Source organism: Telmatherina bonti (genome assembly GCF_933228915.1).
Source record: "Telmatherina bonti genome assembly, chromosome: 5".
Lineage (NCBI taxonomy): Eukaryota > Metazoa > Chordata > Actinopteri > Atheriniformes > Telmatherinidae > Telmatherina > Telmatherina bonti.
In genome coordinates, this window is record NC_136623.1 from 14,702,976 (window position 1) to 14,722,965 (window position 19,990).

Consider the following 19,990-nt stretch of genomic DNA (forward strand, 5'->3'; position numbering starts at 1 on the left):
CAAAGTGATGAAACAATCTCTGTTTTCATGATGCATTCACATCACGACATTCACAAAAGAGAATGCTCTCTCCTTTTGCTCTGTCGAAATTTGTGAGCAGCTGAGAGGAAAGTCCAACACATTTTAACTTTCTGAAGAAGATGAGCCCTTGTTGGGCTTTTCCACAATGTAGGAAATGTAGGTGAGAAATGTTCAGGTGCCAGGTCAGGTCAGATATGATGGGGAGACCCAAGTACTTGATGCTGTCTATACGCTCTACCATCTCCTCAGGAGAGGAGCATGTTTGGTCTTCCTGGACCTCCTATAATCCACACTGACCATCTTGGTCTGGATGGTGTTTAATTGAGGTTGTTAGCTGAACATAACTCTAGTGAATCTCCTCAGTGATCTGTTTGAGACCCACCGTGGTGGTGTCCATAAACTTCACAGTCGTGTATGAGGAGTGAACAGAACAGTTGTGTGTATAAAGAGTGAAGATTGCTGGGCTAAGCACACCACCTTGTTGAGAAATTCATGGATGTCATTGGAAACTATGTTGTCTTGGAGGATGCTTATGTTGATCTAAAACCAAAATGAATGTTTCTACATTAATGTTGCTATCATGCAAGTGTAAATGAGCTTTGCTAAGAGATCTGCCACAACCCCATACCATCAAACCATTCCAAAGCACACATTTCCAATGCTCATCCGTAATCTCAGATGCCTCCAATCACACAGAAGTCAAAGCTGCCTCAGGACAAAGTTAACACAAAACATCTTTTTTTAGCACATGAAAGTGACAGTTATGACTTCAACACTGTATTATAGTACTTAACAATGTTGATGGCAAAATTGTGCAGTATTGTTATTTGAATAAAACTATGTCAGTAAAATGGATGTTTTTTAGTGTAATAAATAAGGTTAATCAATTTGGACCATTGCAATATGTTTTTCCATTTGTGAATCATGATGCGTGATGGTCAATTATAATATTAGCCATTTGATGTACACTGATTACATGGTAATTTTGTCTCCTGATAGTGTTGGCTTTCATACATATGGGGATCTATCTATCAATCTATATATATATATATATATATCTATATATATATATATATATATATATATATATATATATATATATATATATATATATATATATATATATATATATATATATATATATACGTACGTAAATTATGTTTATAAGTTGATAAGAAATAAAAAAGAGCCTGTTTGTGAAACTCGGATAAGACACTTAAATATATTAAATTAATGCCGCGGAGATTATAAATCATCCGCATGTTTTAAATATCTACAAACGTCTGACAGGAAGTCGTCATCATACGTGAACGTCAGTTAACTCCTATGCGGAAGTGATCGTCATCGTAAAGGCTGTGAGTTGGAGGCTGTGTGAAATGTGAGAAAACGATCTTAGCTTAGAGAGATTAAACAACTTGTACCTCAGTGGTTTGAATGAAAAGAGACGTTTCCACCAAGAGTGACCGTTTCCTGGGCGACTGCAGGTTCGGTTTGTGCTTCTTCATTTTCACAGCAGTTCAGTTCGTTGATTTCTCCTCTGCTCTGTCGGTTGTTAACGGATAAATCAATTACTGCCTGCATATCAAATGTTATATTAAACGTGAAAACGACATTTATACCAAATCTAAACTGTACAAGCACTAATAGAGTCTGACGTTTATGGCGTTTATAAGGTTTGTTAGTGGTTCAGTCATATGCCTTTAAAAACATTCATAATCACATGATTTCAGATCAGCTGAAGCCAAAAAATGTCGTGGATAAAAGAGGGAGAACTGAATCTGCTTGAAAGGATTGCTGCCAATGTGCTGAAGGTAAGACTTCGTCGTTTAGGGCAACTTAGTTGGTGTCTTTTATACATTGTTTTCATAGATATAGTTTTTAGACCAAAAGAAATTTCCATTCTAAATACTTCTCATCTTAGTTTGTGGGGTATTAATATTGTTACACTATGCACTTTGTAAGAGGCCTGCAAGATATTGAAAAAAATAATAAATGGCATCGCAGCATTTTGTTTTTGCATCCATTGTTATATGCAGGGACATGTGAGTAACAGGAACATGCATTGATGACAATATTTTAAATGATTATTGTGATTTTTGTTAGACAGTGCAGCTGCTGAGATGAAGTGAAAATTATTTGCAATGACTTTTTTTTTTTTTTTTTTTTTTTTTGATGACTCAAACATCTTATATGATTCCTCTGTTTGGCATCATCTCTCCCAGGCCGGACCCATGCCGAAACACGTGGCCTTCATCATGGACGGTAATCGCCGCTTTGCACGGAAGAACAACGTGGAGCGTCAGGAGGGGCATATGCAAGGCTTCAACAAGCTTGCAGAGGTCAGTTTTCATTTGGCCTGTCAAAAGCATGCATACCACTGGGACACGAATAGATGGAACTCCATCTCTCTTACACACCAGACGCTACGTTGGTGCAAGCATCTCAACATCCCAGAGGTGACGGTGTACGCCTTCAGCATTGAGAACTTCAAACGCAGTAAAGATGAGGTGGATGGGCTGATGGACCTGGCCAGGCAGAAATTTGAGAAGCTGCTGGAAGAACAGTAAGTTTCAAGTTGGAATTTCCACTTTGCTGTTTGTGGCACAAGTGGCATTATATGACTCGCAGCTTCCTTAAAGTACAGTTAAATGGAAAACAAATAATGTGCTTCAACACAGCTGTGTCGTTAGATTTAATCTGCATCTTTTTAAGATAATGGAGGATTTGTCAAAAATCACAAACTCAAGATATTTCGATGCAGGTCAAAAAAACTCTGCAAACATCTGGGTTTGACTGCAGTATACAAGTGTTGTTTGGTGTGGTGTTTCTTTTTGCATCAGTAACTTTGCATTAGATGCAGGTTTTAATTTGCTCTGACTTGGCAGAAGTGGGCAAAGAAGACCTAGGTGACTTTTTCACTCCAGTTTTTACTGAGGATCTTGCACTCAGAATGAATTATTGCAGTCTGCACATTGCTGTATCTCTAATACAGCATTGTGCAGATTGCAATAATTCACTGATATAACTGATGGGACGATATGCTTTAGACACAATTCTATTCTTCCTGGGGTTTTTTTTCTTTTCTTTTTTTTTTTGGGTGTCAATTTGATTTAAATTGTGATTCTTCAGTGTTGTCGATTTTTAGTTTGCATTTTAAACTCCAGACCATGTGAAAAAGTTGCATGATGACCAAGTTTACACACCATATCACGAGCCAGATTTTCCAAATAAAAGAATCAACTGTGTGTCAGTTTTTATGATTTATTCAGCAGCAATATATCTGAAGCAGCTGTTTGAACTTAGTGTTTTCAAAAGCTTGAACTGCATATGAAATAGCTGGTTTCAGTGTCTGTTGGCTTGCTGCTGCGGTACGTTTGGCATTTTACCCTCTGCTGGAGAAAAGCAGTAACTTCTTCTTCATCTGGCATCTAAACGTATAAACATTTAAAATTGGGGGAAAAAAAATATTTTTGACGAAACAAAAATCAAATTTAAAAATTGTAAAACGAAAGAATCCTGATTTTTATGTGAAACAATTTCTCCTCCCACCCCCAATAACTGATATTCCAGACAGTGTGATTGTTCACAATCAGTCAGAACTACTAAACCAGCCTGGTTGTCTCAGATTCGGATCATCTGAAAGGTAGTCAGTGTAATCCCATCCCTTCATATTGTTGTAGTGACATACTTTATGCTTTACGCTACATTTGAAATATAGAATCTCACTATACATTTTAGCTGCACTACAACATCATACTATTATGGTTATCAGTAATCCCCAGCTCTGTTCTTCAAGGCAAAGTGTCCTGCAGGTATTAGATGTGTCGCTGCTGTAACAGACCTACCTCACACTGAGTGAATCTCTGATAAGCTCTGCACAAGTCTGCTACTGACCCGTTAATTTGAGTCATGTGTGTTAAAGCAGGGATGCATCAAAAGTCTGCAGGACAGTGACTCTCAAGGATTGGATTTGGTGAATGATTTTGGATGCAACCTAAAGCTATCAAGTTTTATTTTATTTTTTTATGTTTTTTGGCTCCCAACAAGTAGTTACAAGACAGTAGGGACAAATACTTGTTTCGACCAACTATTAAGTTCCACAAATTCTCTCTAGATGAGTATTCTTGTGTCCACAAAAAAATAAGCATTATAGAGCATAAAGATAGAAGTAACAACTCTTCACTTTCTGCTTTGGTTCATTTTAACTTAATTTTCCCCTTTTAACATTAAGACTTTCAGAAGTATTTTGCAGCATATTCATGTGAGGTAGTATTAATAATCTTGATCAGCTAGAGCGCCAGCTGTGTTTGATGTTTCTAATCCACATTGTCAATGTGTACAGTAGATTAAGATGTCTTAGAAGCTGCTGCTGCCAAGAGGAAGAATTGTGATTCAGGACAGGAAATATTATTTTGATGAAGACAAATGGTTTATAAACCACATTTGCATACAAAACCAGTCTGCTTTCACTCATCGCTCACTGAAATGATGGAATTATGTTTGTGTCTGACACTTTTGTTTGCCTCTGTGGGATATACTGACACACGTTTAAGCAACCTATTGAGTCATCTCTTCGTTCTACCTGTTTGTCTTCATGATTTTTCATTCTTTCTCTTGTCTGTTTCACAGGGAAAATCTTAAAAAACATGGTGTTTGTATCCGAGTATTGGGCGACTTGAACATGCTCCCACTAGACCTTCAAGAGCTCATTGCCAAAGCTGTGGTGTCAACCAGGACACACAACAAGTATGGGAGTTCATTCATGCTTCTGCTATTATCCTAATTATTACTGACTCAACACACTTTCTTTTATTCAATAGAAGTAACCCCTCTGATGTCATCTTTTCTTGATTTATTTTAGATGTTTCCTCAATGTGTGTTTTGCCTACACATCAAGATATGAAATCACCAATGCGGTAAGGGAAATGGCTTGGGGAGTGGAGCAGGGCCTGATCAAAGCGAGGTAAGAAGTGCACCAGACACTTGGGAGTTAATCTTGTCAATACCCCACATTTAATAGCATTTAGAAAGATAAGCCGGATGCATTGACAAGCTGCTCATGTTTCTGTCATACTCAGCGATGTTTCAGAGGCGTTGCTAAGTGAGTGCCTGTACAGCAATAAGTCACCCAATCCTGATTTGCTCATCCGAACCTCAGGAGAGGTGCGCCTCAGCGACTTCCTGCTCTGGCAGGTAAGGAATGAAAATAATGTCTCAAACAACAGTAAGAGTTTGACAATGACGTGCTCCTATTGTATACCCACCCTTGAGACTGTTTAACTTTGAGACGAGATCAACATGAATCTATAAACTGGCGAGAGGCGTGATCATTCAGACTTATGTTGATGGATTCATTCTCCTCTTGAATTAGACTTTGGCCTGAGCAGTTAAACATGTATTTCAGGTTGCATTGCTTGGTGTTTTCACAGCGACATATTCAACTATAAGCACTCAAGAATGCAGACCTCCATAAAGCCTTTGTAATTATTTCTGTTGCGAAATATTGCAGGCATTTATTTTGAGTTAGAAGCTCTAATGGGAAATTACTCCTATGTCCCCATGGTAAATAATCCTTTAAAAATTCCTGAATGGTGAGCTGGATGACCCCAAAAATCGAATCACTTGTTTCTTTTTTCAGTTTCTAAGATTTCTGAAAATTTTATCTAAATCCATCCATAACTTGAGTTATGTTGCTAACAGACGGACAGACCAACTCCAAATACACAACCTCAGCCTGGCAGTGGTAACAAAGCTCTCATTGCTTGTAGACGCTGGCCCAAGACTGTCTTTGATGCAGCATTAGAACAAATCTGCATGTCCGTGTTTCGCTTCAGTAACACTGTTTATCACTGCTTTAGTTGGTTATCTAAGTTATGTAAGACCACTTCACCTGACTGTCCCAATAAACTGTCTTAAGCACCTTTTATCTTGTCAGCTGTAACCAGCTAAGCTTCCTTCTTCTGTTGCAAAGACTTTACATTGGTAATAGATAAAATTAATTTGAAATGTTGACTATTGATATTATTAAAGCTTCAAAGTTAGAGGATATAATGTAGAGATCTACATTGTGTAATAATTGAACTTATAAGAATCAGTTGCTAAAACATTTTACAGCTTCAGCTCAGATTTTTCTTGCTTCTCCCCCCCCCCCATGTTGATTCCATCTGCAGACGTCCCACTCCTGCCTCGTGTTTCAGTCGGTTCTGTGGCCAGAGTACTCTTTCTGGAACCTGTGTGAAGCCATTGTCCAGTATCAGCTAAATCACAAATCCATCCAGGTAAGCTGCTGCATAAAGAAAAGCAAAGTAACAAGAACTTTTTGGACTACAGCGGCCTTGCTGCAAATGTGAGGAAATTAAATAAAAACTGTTTATAGCCTTTTACAAAGGTATTTATCTTTGAATCTGTGGCGTTGCAGAACAATATCCTAATTGTCTCATCCCATGTAGGACCTAACATGTCAGGGAGGGCACAAGTCAACAGACGTTGCCATCATGTTGTGTGCTTGAGGCTCTCTGCACATGATTCCACAGACTTGTCTGCTGACTCTAATGATTAATTATTCAGAGGAATTATCCCTCTTTAGATAGCGATCAGTCATACACAGGCCTTCATGTCTTATGTTACTTTAATATGTTTATAAAAGGTCGTGACAGGCTGCACTATAGCAGCAGTCCCAGAGTCCATCTGAAACATAAATGTTAAAGTTATTCAAATAAACTGTGCTACTTATATCAATTTCACTCTTATGTGAATGGCTACATGAATTAAAATATCCATAATTACATGTGTTATTTGCAGCTTTTGCATCAAAATAGGCCAATTTGCTCACCAAACATTTAATCATTTCAAGCTTATCAAACTTATATTTATTTTAGTGTTTTGTTCTGCATTTGTTGCACTGAATTTTTCAGGCATAGCACGCAGTATTCAGCTAATGGTGAGAAGTAAAATTCCAGTTTCAAACCAGTACAAATTAAGTTCGGACAGACACTTATGTTAAATAAAGGGTGACATCAGTTTGTGCAATCTGCTTCCTACAACACAATGTTCAGAGTTTTAGTACCCATGTAGATCGTAACTAATTGAAGCAATTCTGCACTGTAAAGCTAAACTTGACTTTTGGCTTATTTTTGTGTGTGTTACTTTAAAGAAAGCCAGAGACCTCCATCGAGAGGAGCAGGCCCTGCAACAGCTAGAGGCAGATTGTGCCTGTGTAGCAGAGCACCTGCAGCATCAGGGGAATGGAAAGCCAGCTGATGCCAAGAGAAGACAGGAGGCGTTGCAGCACTACACCGCCTCCCGGGAAGCACGAGTTCAGGACTTCCTACAAGCACTGAAGCACAAAAGAGACTCTTTCTTTAAAGACTTATGCAGTGAAACTGTCTTTACCTAGGAGAGCACTAAAGAACTAATCTGCCGAAGTAGAGATGAAACCTCTCCCATCTTCTTCCCTAAAGGACTGTTGTGGAAATGGGAAGAACAAACAATAACCGAGAGGGTTTTCATTTTGTTGCTGATTTGTACAAGACAAGAGGGCAATTTTACCCCTATGGGGCTGTAGAATAATTGTAATATTTATGATTGTAGATTTACAAAGTCTAAAATGTGGAAATGTCTGGTCAAGATGTAGTTAAATTGTTGTGTCAAATGTATGTTCAATGCATGACTTTGATAGAAAAGTTCAAATCGGTGTGAAAAGCCACTTGTCCTGTGTTTGGAGATGCATCCAACAGAGTGATACTCTGTATGGTTTATTTTTGTTGCTGAAAGTGTTTGTTTAGTGTGATTTTGGAAGACATAACTATATTTTGACCAGCTTTCTTAAACAGAATAAAATGAGAGCTGTATATCCATATCGATAAATGATGTGCAGCTTAATCTTTTTTTTCCTCACAATATTTTACCTACTTCCAGCCCTTGTTAGATTTATGAAATTAAATGAAAAATACTTTATTAATCCCCAAAGGGAAATTCAATTAAATTTATAGTGCTGATGTTCAGCCTCTGAGGGGAAAAAAGCATTTCTGTGCTGAGTCCTCTACAACTCAACTGTTTTTAACAATCAGACAACAATGTCACTAATGAAAATGGTTGGATAGATGTTTAGTTTTAAAGACACTGATAAAACAATTTATGCTTTTGAATAATTATACAATTTGCATTTAGGAACATGAATAGAAAAGGGGAAAGAGAAAAAGGCCAATGTCACAATCTAAGTAATAAGTAATATAGATTTCTTTTCAGAACAGCTCATTCCTGCCATTACTCTTAGAAGATTATTTTCAAATGTTTTCTTTTATTTAAAAAAAAGATCAACATTACCATTTCATGTAGAGATGAATGATGTGTTTTTAATTGGTTTATTTTGGTTTAACTTGATATTGCGTTTGGAAGCAATGGTTGGACTTTAATTTCTGTTGAAGCTGTTTAATGGGCGCCTCGCGCGTCTCAGGTCGGTACTTTCCTCGCGCGCTTTCTGCCGCTTTAACAAATGGGCGGAGCCTCAAACCACATGTTACATCTGCGTCCAATGATCAACGTCGAAATAGAAAACTGGTTCAAACCGGTTTCGATCTTATATTTCACTGTATAAACTACAAAAACATTGGTTTGCATTATACATTCGCCATTTTACACAGCGGCTGCTCGGTTGTACTGCGTTGTCTCTGCGGAAAAGCCTGTTTTAACAGCTATATTTTTTTTGAGCTTTCAGTCAATTTCAAGCTACTAACATGGGAAAGACAAAGGTAAGACTGTTTATTTTTAATTATTTTTTATATTTGTGTGAGATTCTCGTTGGTAACTTAAGGTTAGGGACAGGCTGCGCTTATTTTTTTTCTGCATCAGATGAACGTCATCATCCCTAACAAACCTTAGAGCAATGGCGGCCTGACAGCACGGATATGTACAAGCATCCTTCGGGTCGTCGAAAATGAACGCTTATATGTTTTCCTAAAGCAAAAATTACACATGAACTGATCAGATACAATTGATAGAATAATATTGGTATTTTTTACGTGCACTTAGGCCACGGCTAGAGCAACCATTGCTTTACATTTTGCAAGGTCTCTGCATCGCCTGGCTTTTCCCTCTTTGGCAGTAGGCAGGGCAAAGCTTGACAGGTTGTACGCAACTTTTCGCGCACACTGTAAATGTTTGTTCAGTTTTAAACACGACATGAAAATAAATCCCGGGATCTAATTAGGATTAGGTTAATGATAAGCTTTAATGTACTATTTTTTAACATTTGTCCAAGCACGATTTCTGAATTTGAGGAAGGAGTGGGGGGAGGGGAGGTTGTGGCGATTAATTTTCAGTTTTAAATAACACACTTTTTTTTTTTTCTCAAAGGATAGGTCGTTTATTGGATTCAGAAACGCTTTAAAATCTCGTTAATTTAAAAAAAAAAAAAAAAAAAAAAAATTAATAGACCTGACTGCAAATTCGTGACTGCATCAGATATTTTTTTAAAAGGAAATTTCAATGTAATTGTAATAGTTTAAATTATTTACTTTTTAAAAATCTGAATGCAGTGTATTTAAATGTAATTATATAGAAATATTTACATAGAAGTGCCAATTAGTGAAATAGCTTTTAAAAAAAATCTGTCCTCAAAAGCATTCGTAAAGTAAATATATATGTGGGATTTCCTGCAAACTCACATATAGCTGTTTTTATTGTGTTGCTACAGATTAGTCAAGAAGTAATCTTATCGGTTTCCCTTCAGCTGTCTGTCGGCGCGCACTGATACAAAACAAAGGAAGCTGTCAGGGCGCCAAACTGGTGTCATGGTAACGGGACGGCCCAAGTTTGAATTCAAATTTGCGCGGGAAGCTCTTTGTGAGCTTCAAAAATCAACAGTAGTGTCAAGTTTTTTACAACTTGGTCAGAGTTTTCAGCCATTAAGAGATAATATTCTACTGGAACTTATGCAATTTCATGATTATTATGCAGTTTAAGTTTAAAAATATAATACTGCTTTTCAAATTGTAATGTTTTTTCTGTCTATCTTTTCTTACAGCAAACCGTCCCTCCTGAGGTTTGTCACTTCCAACTTTTTCTATTTTTTTCCATATATATTATTTTTTTCTTTTTTAACTAATGTAATCCTGATCTGTAATATCTGATGTACTCTTCAGTTTTTATCTACATGTTTTAAAATATTTTTTGTTAAACAAGCTAACCAACTTAAAATCTGACTTGTATTTTCAGATTGAATATAATGCGCTTTGAATTGATAATTAAGTGGACTTTCTCTCTTCTATATAGCAAAGAAGAACTTCACCACGACTGGCACTGGTAAGTTACTAATAAAAACAGATCACTTAGGAGCGATGGTGATGTTGCTTTGTGATATTTCATGATTGTTGTTAATTTACAAGTGAAGTGATAACAGCGTTGTGTTGGATCAGCTTGTTTGTAAATAAGTACAAACTATCACTGCACACAAGTTCTGTTGTTTTAATTCAGTTATCTGTATATCTAAATATATTTAGCTATTACATTTTGGAAGAAGGGGGAGCAAGTGGTTACAGTAAAATCAAAATTATTTATCAATAATATGCTAAGTGATTGCTTTTTTTCTTAGAAGAAATTGGTCTTTTTGTAGTGTATTCTGTTATATTGGCTTATTTTTTATTTATGTTTGTTTTTGTTTTGCAGAAACCTAAAGCAGCACCAGTGGAGACTAAGAAAAAAGCTGCTGCAAAGGTATAAAACTTGGACATGTTACCTGATGATGGTGATGATGAGGACAGTATATTTGTTAGATTTACTGAGCTTTAAATGAGTCTAGCTTAGTGTCTTCCATGAAAGCAAAATGAAAATTAAGGTATTTACTTTAAGGAGTATGTTACTGGTTACTGAGTTTTAGTCTGTTGTCATCCTCTGTAGAAGGCACCAAAAGCAAAGAAGGCCAAGCCAGCTGAGAATGGCAACACCAAGGCTGAGGTTTGTTTCTGTTTTGAGGCAAAAGCCTCTTTGAATTGAAGGGGGGAAAAACAAAATATAACACTTAATAGTTACATTATTCTCATGTCTGCACAGTGAAAATAAATATATCTGAAAATGTTTCTTGTTACATGCATCTTCTTGTTTAAAATAATTTCTTATGTTCCCAGGAGCCAAAGGCCGAAGCCACCGAAGCCAAATAAATAACCGTTGATGTGCTCAGTCTGTGTACTTGGTGATTGTACAGTTTTAAATAAGTATTTTTTACCAAGTTTTATATTACAAATGTCATTTATAGGTTTGTTTTGGGCTTGCACTTGATGTAACAAAACTTTGTTTTCACATTCATATTCATTTTATATCATTTTTAAAACGATTACCGTCCATATCTTGTAGACGTGGCATTTTTAGTTTGTCTAATTTCTTTGTTTTATTTGAAACTGCTGAGGAATAGATACTTTAAGTTGGACTTTGAATCTAATTGTAAACATAAGGCAGCTAAAGCATATTAAAACTTGCAAGATGATAGGATATTGTATTTTATCTCTTGTATTTTAATGTTGAACTAATGAAACAATTTCTTACCAAATGTCTAGATACGGTGTATGTTAAATTTTAGTCGGTTGAAATGCCACAGAAAATTACTGTTATTAGGTCAAAAGTTTGATAGATCCCAAAAACATGTTTGTCAATCTGGTCATCTGATGAAAACTTGTGTTAAGTTATGTTTCTATTAGTGGAAGAAGAGGCTTTTCTGGCTTCAGTGGTTGATCTAAATGTTCTTGAATAAAAAACAAAAAATTGTCAAAAGGTCCATCTTGACTTCCAGTGTTTCTTTTTAATGTGCAGTACGTGATCGAAAATAAGATCATTGCAGTCCAGTGGTTTTCAGTACCATCATTGCAAACAAACTGCAGAGTCCTCCATTTTGATGGGGACATCCATTTTAGGTAGTTGTCATGCGTATCATTTAACCTGGATGTAGGCATTTTCATTTCACTATTTAAAGTAGTTTAACAATAAACTCACTTTTCCAGTTCGTTTATCTAACTAGTGTCCTGTAGACATACCAAACAGCAGACTGTGGTTTAATCGTAACAAGTCTGTTTTAGATTCTATAACATAACTAGGCATCCAGGATTTAAGCAAAAGTCAGAACAGATGAAACATACAGGTATAGGATGTTCACAGTTATTCCCCACTTGTTATGGACTTAGATAACTACATTTTCACACAATTTACAGCCACTTAAGTGGCGTGTTTTGTCTTCTGTTACTTCAAATTTTGTAGTAACTAATAGCTTAGTTGCTTCATTAACTGCAAGAAAAAAGTGGAGACATCCTGGACTCTTTACGCAGCACCACCGGCAGAGGGCGGTGTTGCACCACCCAGCGCATGTCCATGACGCGCGTCTTCGCTCCAGCGGATCTCCTCTGCAAGCGTCTGAAACTGGGTCAAATATGACGCGTCTGCAATGTTTTTAATCATCGCTGAGGCGCTGCTTTGTGTATCAGCCTGTAGCTGCATTGATTACACACACACACACACACACACACACACATATATATATATATATACATATATATATATATATATATATATATATATATATAAAATTTCCATTTCACTTCACATTAGTGAGTTTTTGTCTTCTGTGTTAATGCAATGTTTATTTTTTGCACCTAGTTGAGATGTCATGTACAGATACAGGAATCCCCACAGAGGTGGGCGGTTTTCCTCCATAATATTCTGCTTTAATAAAAAAAAAATTTCACTTTGAGAACACTTGCTACTGACAAGCGCAGCAAGCGGTGACAAAATGTGTCTACACCAATATAAAATCACTTAGACACATGTCCTTATATATTGTCTGCATGGTTAACAGGAAATGTGTGGATTTTCTTATTAAAACATGTGCAGTCAGCTTGAAAGTCAGTATATGGTGTGACCATGTTTATTCTCCAATTCAGCCTCCACAACACTCTTGGATGAGCTAACATTTCACTTCATTTCTGCCAGTGATCCTCAAAAATAGTTCTTCAAGCAACATTTCAAGGCTGTTCTTTGGATGTCAGCTGCTTTTTGTTCTATTCTTCGTTAAAGTAACCCCACCACTCAATAAAGCTGAGTCCCAGGCTGAAAGTTAATCACTTGTAAACACAGATTTTTGGTCCACTTTTTGTGTCATTTGCCATATTTCATTCCTTTCTGTTTCCTTTCCTCTGCCATGACCTCTTGACATTAGAGATCATTTCTGATGAAGCTCTGGAGGACCATTGATGGATCAGCTAAACAGACAGCTGCATCAGCCTCTCAGGCTGTATCTGAATGTGGGATGTGTGTTTTATCACATGTTCAGATACTCTGCATCTGTTTAATGTAGCTTTTTTTCCTGCTTATTTCTTCGCCCTCTATGTGTCCATTTTCTTCAAAAAACACATTGTGCAGCATATATCAGTATTAATAACCCAGGAATCCCCGTATTGGAGCAAAGAACGTATGATATGCTTCTAATATGAAGCATTAAAAAACAAAAGAAAAACAGTAACAAAAACATTGCTTTGAAAATTGTCAGGCGAAAGGACTAGAAACTGAAAACAGGTGGAAAAAAGAAGCATGTGTCCATTTTCTTCAAAAGTTTTAGAAACACATTGTGCAGCATATATCAGTATTAATAACCCAGGAATCCCCGTATTGGAGCAAAGAACGTATGATATGCTTCTAATATGAAGCATTAAAAAACAAAAGAAAAACAGTAACAAAAACATTGCTTTGAAAATTGTCAGGCGAAAGGACTAGAAACTGAAAACAGGTGGAAAAAAGAAGCAGTTTACAGAGACAAACTTGGAAAGATCTTTGAAAAGCCCAGCGTACTAATGCTAAAAACAAATTCAAAAGATTGCAAGGAAGATCTGGCTTTTTGGAAGAAATTAAGTAAAGAAAATGAAGAAGGCTTAAGACTGTAGCTCATTTATTTTAGTTTTTTTTATATACTGAAGTAGATGAAATGGAGAAAATGCAAAGAGAAAGAACTGCATTTATGTCCCAAACAGACAGACCACTTCTATTTTGCGAGAAGGTTTGACTGTCATTAATTGATGCAGTTTATTTAGTCAATGCCGTACTACTTCCAAAATATAGAGAGTTACTACATGGATAATAACAACAATGGTTTATCACCATAAACACATATACCAGCTTACATCTCACCAGACATCGGGCGTATTTCAGCAGAGCGCAATGATGTGCAGGAAGCAGTGAGAATACAAACAACAGGGAGGAAAGAAGCTGGGAAATCCATTACTGACCACAGCAACAATGTTTGATAAACAGCTTCACCACAACGATGCTGTTCACAAATGAGGGAGTGGTTACAGATGTTTGCTTTAAAAATGCTTGCGTGTGTAAAGGTCATATTAAACCTCAATATAATTATAAATAAATCACCAAAACCTGCTAATGATATTCACACTGACGATGAAGCAGTATGTCAGGCAGCTTTATCAAACTGCTTGAAGGGAAAGGTTTCCAGCATGAATCTTCCTGGTAAACCTTATCAATTATAAATGCTTTATTCTTATTTTTTTTAAGTAATCTGTGAAAAATATTTCAGCCCAAAAAGAAAATATGCAAACACTGAGGACGAGTTGCTGCAGGAACATCTTCTGCCTTGGTTGATAACCGCTAGATAAAAACTGATGACACCATTCCTGCATATACTTTTCAGAAACAACTTGTGTCACTCAAGTGAACTGTTATGTCAGAGCACACGTTAAGTAAAAGCCAGGGTGAAAGGTGATAGCAGGGGTTGCAGTGGAAACAGGGCGGGCTAAAATTCTCTGTGCAAGTCAAGGCTGAGAAAACCAACGCTCAAGAAGACGACAAACAATTGATCGTGAAGAATCTGATGACACAGTAAAACATGCAGCTCTGTTTGCCCATGCAAAGTCAATGAGTCAATTTGATGCAGATTTAAACCCCTCCCCACAGCACATCCATTAGCTGCTGCTTGTATCTACAAGTAAAAAAGAAAAGAGATGAACAGTCAGGGGTAAGATGTTCTTCTTATAGGGTTGTTGCTCTGCACGGCTTGACATAATGGTTGCTGTGCAGCATGGGAGGAATGCAAATGAACCATGTGACCCAGGACTGTAGGTAGCTTATTTACATAACTCAAGGTGGTGTCATTATGGTGTAAAACTAATTAAAATACTTTGATATCAGCTTTTATAGCTTTGCACAAGTTGTGTATCTGTGTTTAAGCAGTTCAGATTTACTTCGTGAAGAGTGCAAGAACTTCTGGATTCAAGATCATTTCCTCTAAAACAGCTGACATTGTGATCAGAGAGGTTTAGATGTGTTGGAGCAGACTGGACTTTTGTGTTTGGAACTTTTTAGCCACATTCATGTGAAATCTGCTGTTATCTAAAACAATGGAAATGTGAGCGCAGCACGTGCTGAAGAGGATTACGAAATCGCAAACAGCTGTTCGGTGACTTGTGCAGGGATGCTTTCAAGCATTCAGTGACATGACAGTTTCAGCGGGATTTCGAACAAAACAAACACTTTTAAATCCATCATTTCCGACTTGTTCACCTTTGGACTGCGTCTTTTTTCTTGTTCCTCAAGAAGCAACCTATATGTTGGTCCCAGTTCTCCAACCCAGTCTTTTATTGACATGTTTTCTGTTGAAACGATGACTGCCTCCGGGATCTGTACGAGCTTTTTTTTTTTTTTTTATCATATAGGCATATCACACATACATTATAAAGAAACTCTTATTTAACATTAAATCGGACGAGCCCATTCCTTCCTAGCGTGGGGGGGGGGGGGGGGGGGGGGTCTGTGCACGTATGTATTTCTCATGAGCAGTGGCATGTGTGGCGCGGCTGCCGCGCGCGAGGTGCCCCACCTCCCCCGCGCCACATAGACCATGTGAAGGCTTCCTATGGAGACTTGTTTCAAAGCGAACACAGTGTACTGTGCATCCAAACGCAGACAGGACGCCCCCCGAAGAGCCAACAGCCCGAGCAGCCGCAGGTAAGCGCAAAGCTTTGCACTTTCTGGCTGCAGAAAGCGGAACGAGGCAGTTTGTTGCGCCAAGTTGCAGCAAAGTGTCGCGTTGTCTCTGCGTGAAAGTTGCTGTAGTTGTCACATTTACCTTTATTTTCTAACTTTAAATGAATGCGCTCTGACTTTTGACCACGTGTCAAATGTTGCAAAACAGCTGATTTTAAAAAGAGAGTAAAAAACACTTTTTGTGTCCTTTAAGACTCGGATTTGTGATGATTTTTTGTTTTAAAGTGGAGATTGACATCTGGGGAAGTTGCATATGTATTGATGAGGAAAAAAAAGTGGTGTGTTTGGCTGCGTGTGGAAAATAAAAGCTCGTCAGTGGGAAATAAATCGGATGTCAGCGAATTTAAAGGGCAAGGCATCGCAAAGAGAAACAGCTGCGAGTCACCTGGGAATGGTTGTCACAATGGGATTCATTCACTCTCCAAAATAAGAACTTGATCTTTTTTTTTTATTTTCGATTATTTTGAACCAAAAATTTCACTTTTAGAATAGATATTTGTTCTTTTTTTCTTTTAACAAGTTCTCTATAGCAAGTAAAAGAGGAATGCTTTGTTTCAGGGTGTTGCTTTCCTCACTGTCCCCCTCTGTCTCATTTTAGTCCGTTGAGCAACAGAATAAAAGCATGTTTGTTTTTATGTATGTATTTATGTATTTCAGTTTTATCCAAGGAGGAATTTTGGTGTTGAAATCCAACTAAAAGTGGGGAAATAAAACTCTTGTTTGGGTGCTTTTCACCTCTAAAATTCCTGCCAAAAATACAAATTGCAAAATGTTATGTGCATTTAATAAATATGTTAACTTTTTTTTTTCTCTATTTGCTGCTTTTTGTGAGACATCTTTGGAGACTCATTGTGCATGGCATGAACTCTCAGTAAAACGGGTAAACACGCTCCTCTCCTTGAAGGGTAGTTTCTTGGAATATCTGCTAGTTTGAGCCCAGTACACCCAGTACACTTGGAATAAAATATTGTTTGAAATCAGATTAGTAAAATCTTTCCTTTTTTAAAAATGCTCTTATTGATTTAATCCCAGATTGGATTAAAAGTTCAGACCTTGTGGTCACCTTTTCCCTTCTTTAATTGGATTCCCACTCATGTGTCGGCTTCGTGGGAGACTTCACAGCAGGTTGTCAAACACTTTAACTTAACACTGCTTAACTTGAGAATTGGTTTATTTGTTTTGTGTTGTTGTTGTGATACTGATCTAAACTTTTTCCCAGTTTACGTGGATCAGCCATGTTGTCTTCAAAGTTTTGGGGCACAAAATGAAAGCGGTGACTTGCGTTACCTCCATCAACCCCTCGCTCCTACTGGAAACTTTTATCTCCATGAGCTGTGCTGTGATTTTTAAAAATGACTTTTAGCTTCTCCATTTAACTCTTGGTTGCTTTGTTGACCAGCTGTAAGTAAAGCCACAAGCTGCTGCATCTGATGAAGTTTGGATTGAATTTTCTTGGGAAACTGATTTCAGCCTGGTGTTTTGACAAGTATGGAAGATATTTGTGATTTTAGTGGGTGTGACTTTAGCTGCTTACACACAACTTTTATGGTAGTGGACTGGAGATTAACACAAGTTATTAATGAGCTTTAATTTGTGAGATGGTTTCTTTCTTTCTTTCTTTTTTCTTTGTTAGTCTCATCCAAAGAGCTTGTGAATAGGTGCAGCTCATAAAATCTTAACACGGCACATACCATAGTCATGAATATGGAAGATGTCCAGTCTGCACTGTGGAACAAGCCTCATGACTAGACAGCCAGATTAACGATGATGATGTAATCTTGTGTGGCTTTTGTACTGGCAGGAGATTTTTGTCTTGGTCAGTAGTTGTGCTACAGTCGCAGATGTCTCCACCTTTAACACGGCTATTATCCACGCTCGCTGCAGGGGGATGAGGCTCAACAGGGGAGCAGAAAGTGACACATGGAGGAGGAGCCAAGATGGGATGAAAGGCGTGTTGATGGAATTTCATTGGCTGTTCAGTGTAAAGTACACGATGTACCCAGAAAATAATAATGGGCCCAATGTGAGTGTGGAAGGCTACTTTTGCTTGTCGGTATTGTTTAGGTTTTGAACAATCTTTTTGAGATATGATAGAGTTAATGAAACCATTTGTGTACCAGAGCTTTTATCAGTGGCAAGAGGTTTTTCTTCCTCTGGTTAATTTTAACAATTTAATCTTTGTTTTTATATATATATATATATATATATATAATTACACAGTTGAGTATATTAAAGGATTTTATTGACATGGAAACAGTCTGAATAGGCTAAGCACATATTAATCAGATCTCAGAAACTCCTTCACACACATGCTCAACTTTCCATGAATCTTGTGTCCAATGAACATGTGTCATGTGAGATTTCTTTTTCTTCTTCTTTTAAAATGCAGAAATCTAAATTTAACTGCTTTTAGTCAAAAATAAACTCATCCGTGTAATATAAATCACGTCTTGGGGAATTTAAAGGGCATCTACAAAATAAGCAGCATTAAGTCACCTGTGAATTATTGTGACAATAAATTTGATTCCCTGAAGTTATTTATAATTTGGACATGCTAGCAGGAGATTGGGACCAAAAATGGACATTTTAAAAATGTTTTATTTTTAGCTAACTGTGATTGATTAAAAACAGTTGTGCGTTGTTTTGCTCCCTCTGGCTCCATTTGGTCCTTTTGTTGACCCAGTCAAGCCATAAACTAATAAAATGTTGAGTTGTAAATATGTTTGTGTAATTTTGATAACTAAACCAATACATGGTGTTTATACTGAGCTAACAGTGATGTTTTTTTAAATTTAAATTCCTGCAAATAATGAAACTTCCTGCATTTTAAAATCCCTTTTATTGCGTATTTCATTGTGTTTTCTTAATTGTTGCTTGTTAACCTCATTTGCAGACACTTCCTGCCATGTCTGCTGTACATTTATCTTTCCACTGTGGAAACAACTCCTCTTCTTGGACATTTTCTTCCTAAAAACATATCTCTGCTCTGATCGCTGGGGCAGCAGCCTCTGCAGGGAAGCCCAGAATTTCCACTTAATCTACTTCATCTGGAGCATCCAGAGGTTCATGTCTGAGAAACTTTGTCCGCTCACCATGTTCTGCAGCTACCCGGATTCCTGAGCCACCTTACCCAGCTCATCTGCATGTGGTGGAGTAGCAGCTTTACTCTGAGCCCATCCTAGATTACAGGGCTTGTCGTCCTTTTTCTAAGGGAGGCCTCAGACACCCTGCAGAGGAAACTTATTTCCACTGTTTGTGTCTGCAGTCTTGTTCTTTCAGTCTCTGCCCTCCCACAGCTCATGACCATAGGTAGGGTGGGAACGCAGATTGACGGGTAAATCTGGAGCTTTGCTTTTTGGTTCAACGCAGGTAAAGGGCAAGAATATAATTTTTACTTTTAAATGCTCTTATTTAATCACAGATTGGATTTTAAGTTCAAACAGTTCCTTTGGTGATTAAAAAATTTCACTAAGAATTAAAAGAAATTACTTTGGAAGTGACATCATATTAGAAGTGTCTCCAATGAAAAAATCAGAATAAATCACAAATGGGTATTAAAATGTTCAGAATTCCCCCAAAACCACAAAGAACCAAGTCCCGGTGTGAATGCATCCTTATAGAACTGCAACTATGTGAAGGAACATTCACAAAAAAATGTGTGAATAACTGCAAACAGTGTAACTTTCTGACCTAGAAACTGCTTTCTGGACTTGTTTCATGACACAGTGATGTCTGTTATGTGCATTTCTGGATCCAACCCAAGGCTGAGAAACTACACTGCACCCCTTTTCTCCAGGATTCTACATGAAGTTGCAGCTGAACATTGCTATACCCAGCGCGTTACACACTAGCACACAGTTATAAAAACATTTATCTGTATTGAAAGAAGCTGATTTAGCAAAAAGGAAAAAGACAATATCAGAGGAAAAGAGAGGGA

At 37.3% G+C, this 19,990-nt stretch overlaps 1 protein-coding gene and 1 long non-coding RNA gene across 2 annotated transcripts; both read left to right on the forward strand.

Annotated features, from left to right (window-relative positions):
• The first annotated feature begins 1,366 nt into the window (after nucleotides 1-1,366).
• Nucleotides 1,367-7,621, forward strand: dhdds (dehydrodolichyl diphosphate synthase). Its single transcript, XM_079240882.1, has 9 exons — nucleotides 1,367-1,505; nucleotides 1,752-1,832; nucleotides 2,244-2,360; nucleotides 2,442-2,584; nucleotides 4,651-4,767; nucleotides 4,883-4,984; nucleotides 5,100-5,214; nucleotides 6,192-6,299; nucleotides 7,175-7,621. Exons 2-9 carry the CDS (start codon nucleotides 1,770-1,772, stop codon nucleotides 7,415-7,417), a joined length of 1,008 nt encoding a protein of 335 aa, XP_079097008.1. The 5' UTR covers nucleotides 1,367-1,505; nucleotides 1,752-1,769; the 3' UTR covers nucleotides 7,418-7,621.
• Nucleotides 7,622-8,579: 958 nt separating this feature from the next.
• On the forward strand, nucleotides 8,580-11,788 carry LOC306755606. Its single transcript, XR_013771297.1, has 6 exons — nucleotides 8,580-8,771; nucleotides 10,046-10,063; nucleotides 10,294-10,323; nucleotides 10,687-10,734; nucleotides 10,918-10,974; nucleotides 11,145-11,788. It is a non-coding gene; the product is annotated as an uncharacterized lncRNA (long non-coding RNA).
• Nucleotides 11,789-19,990: the final 8,202 nt, after the last annotated feature.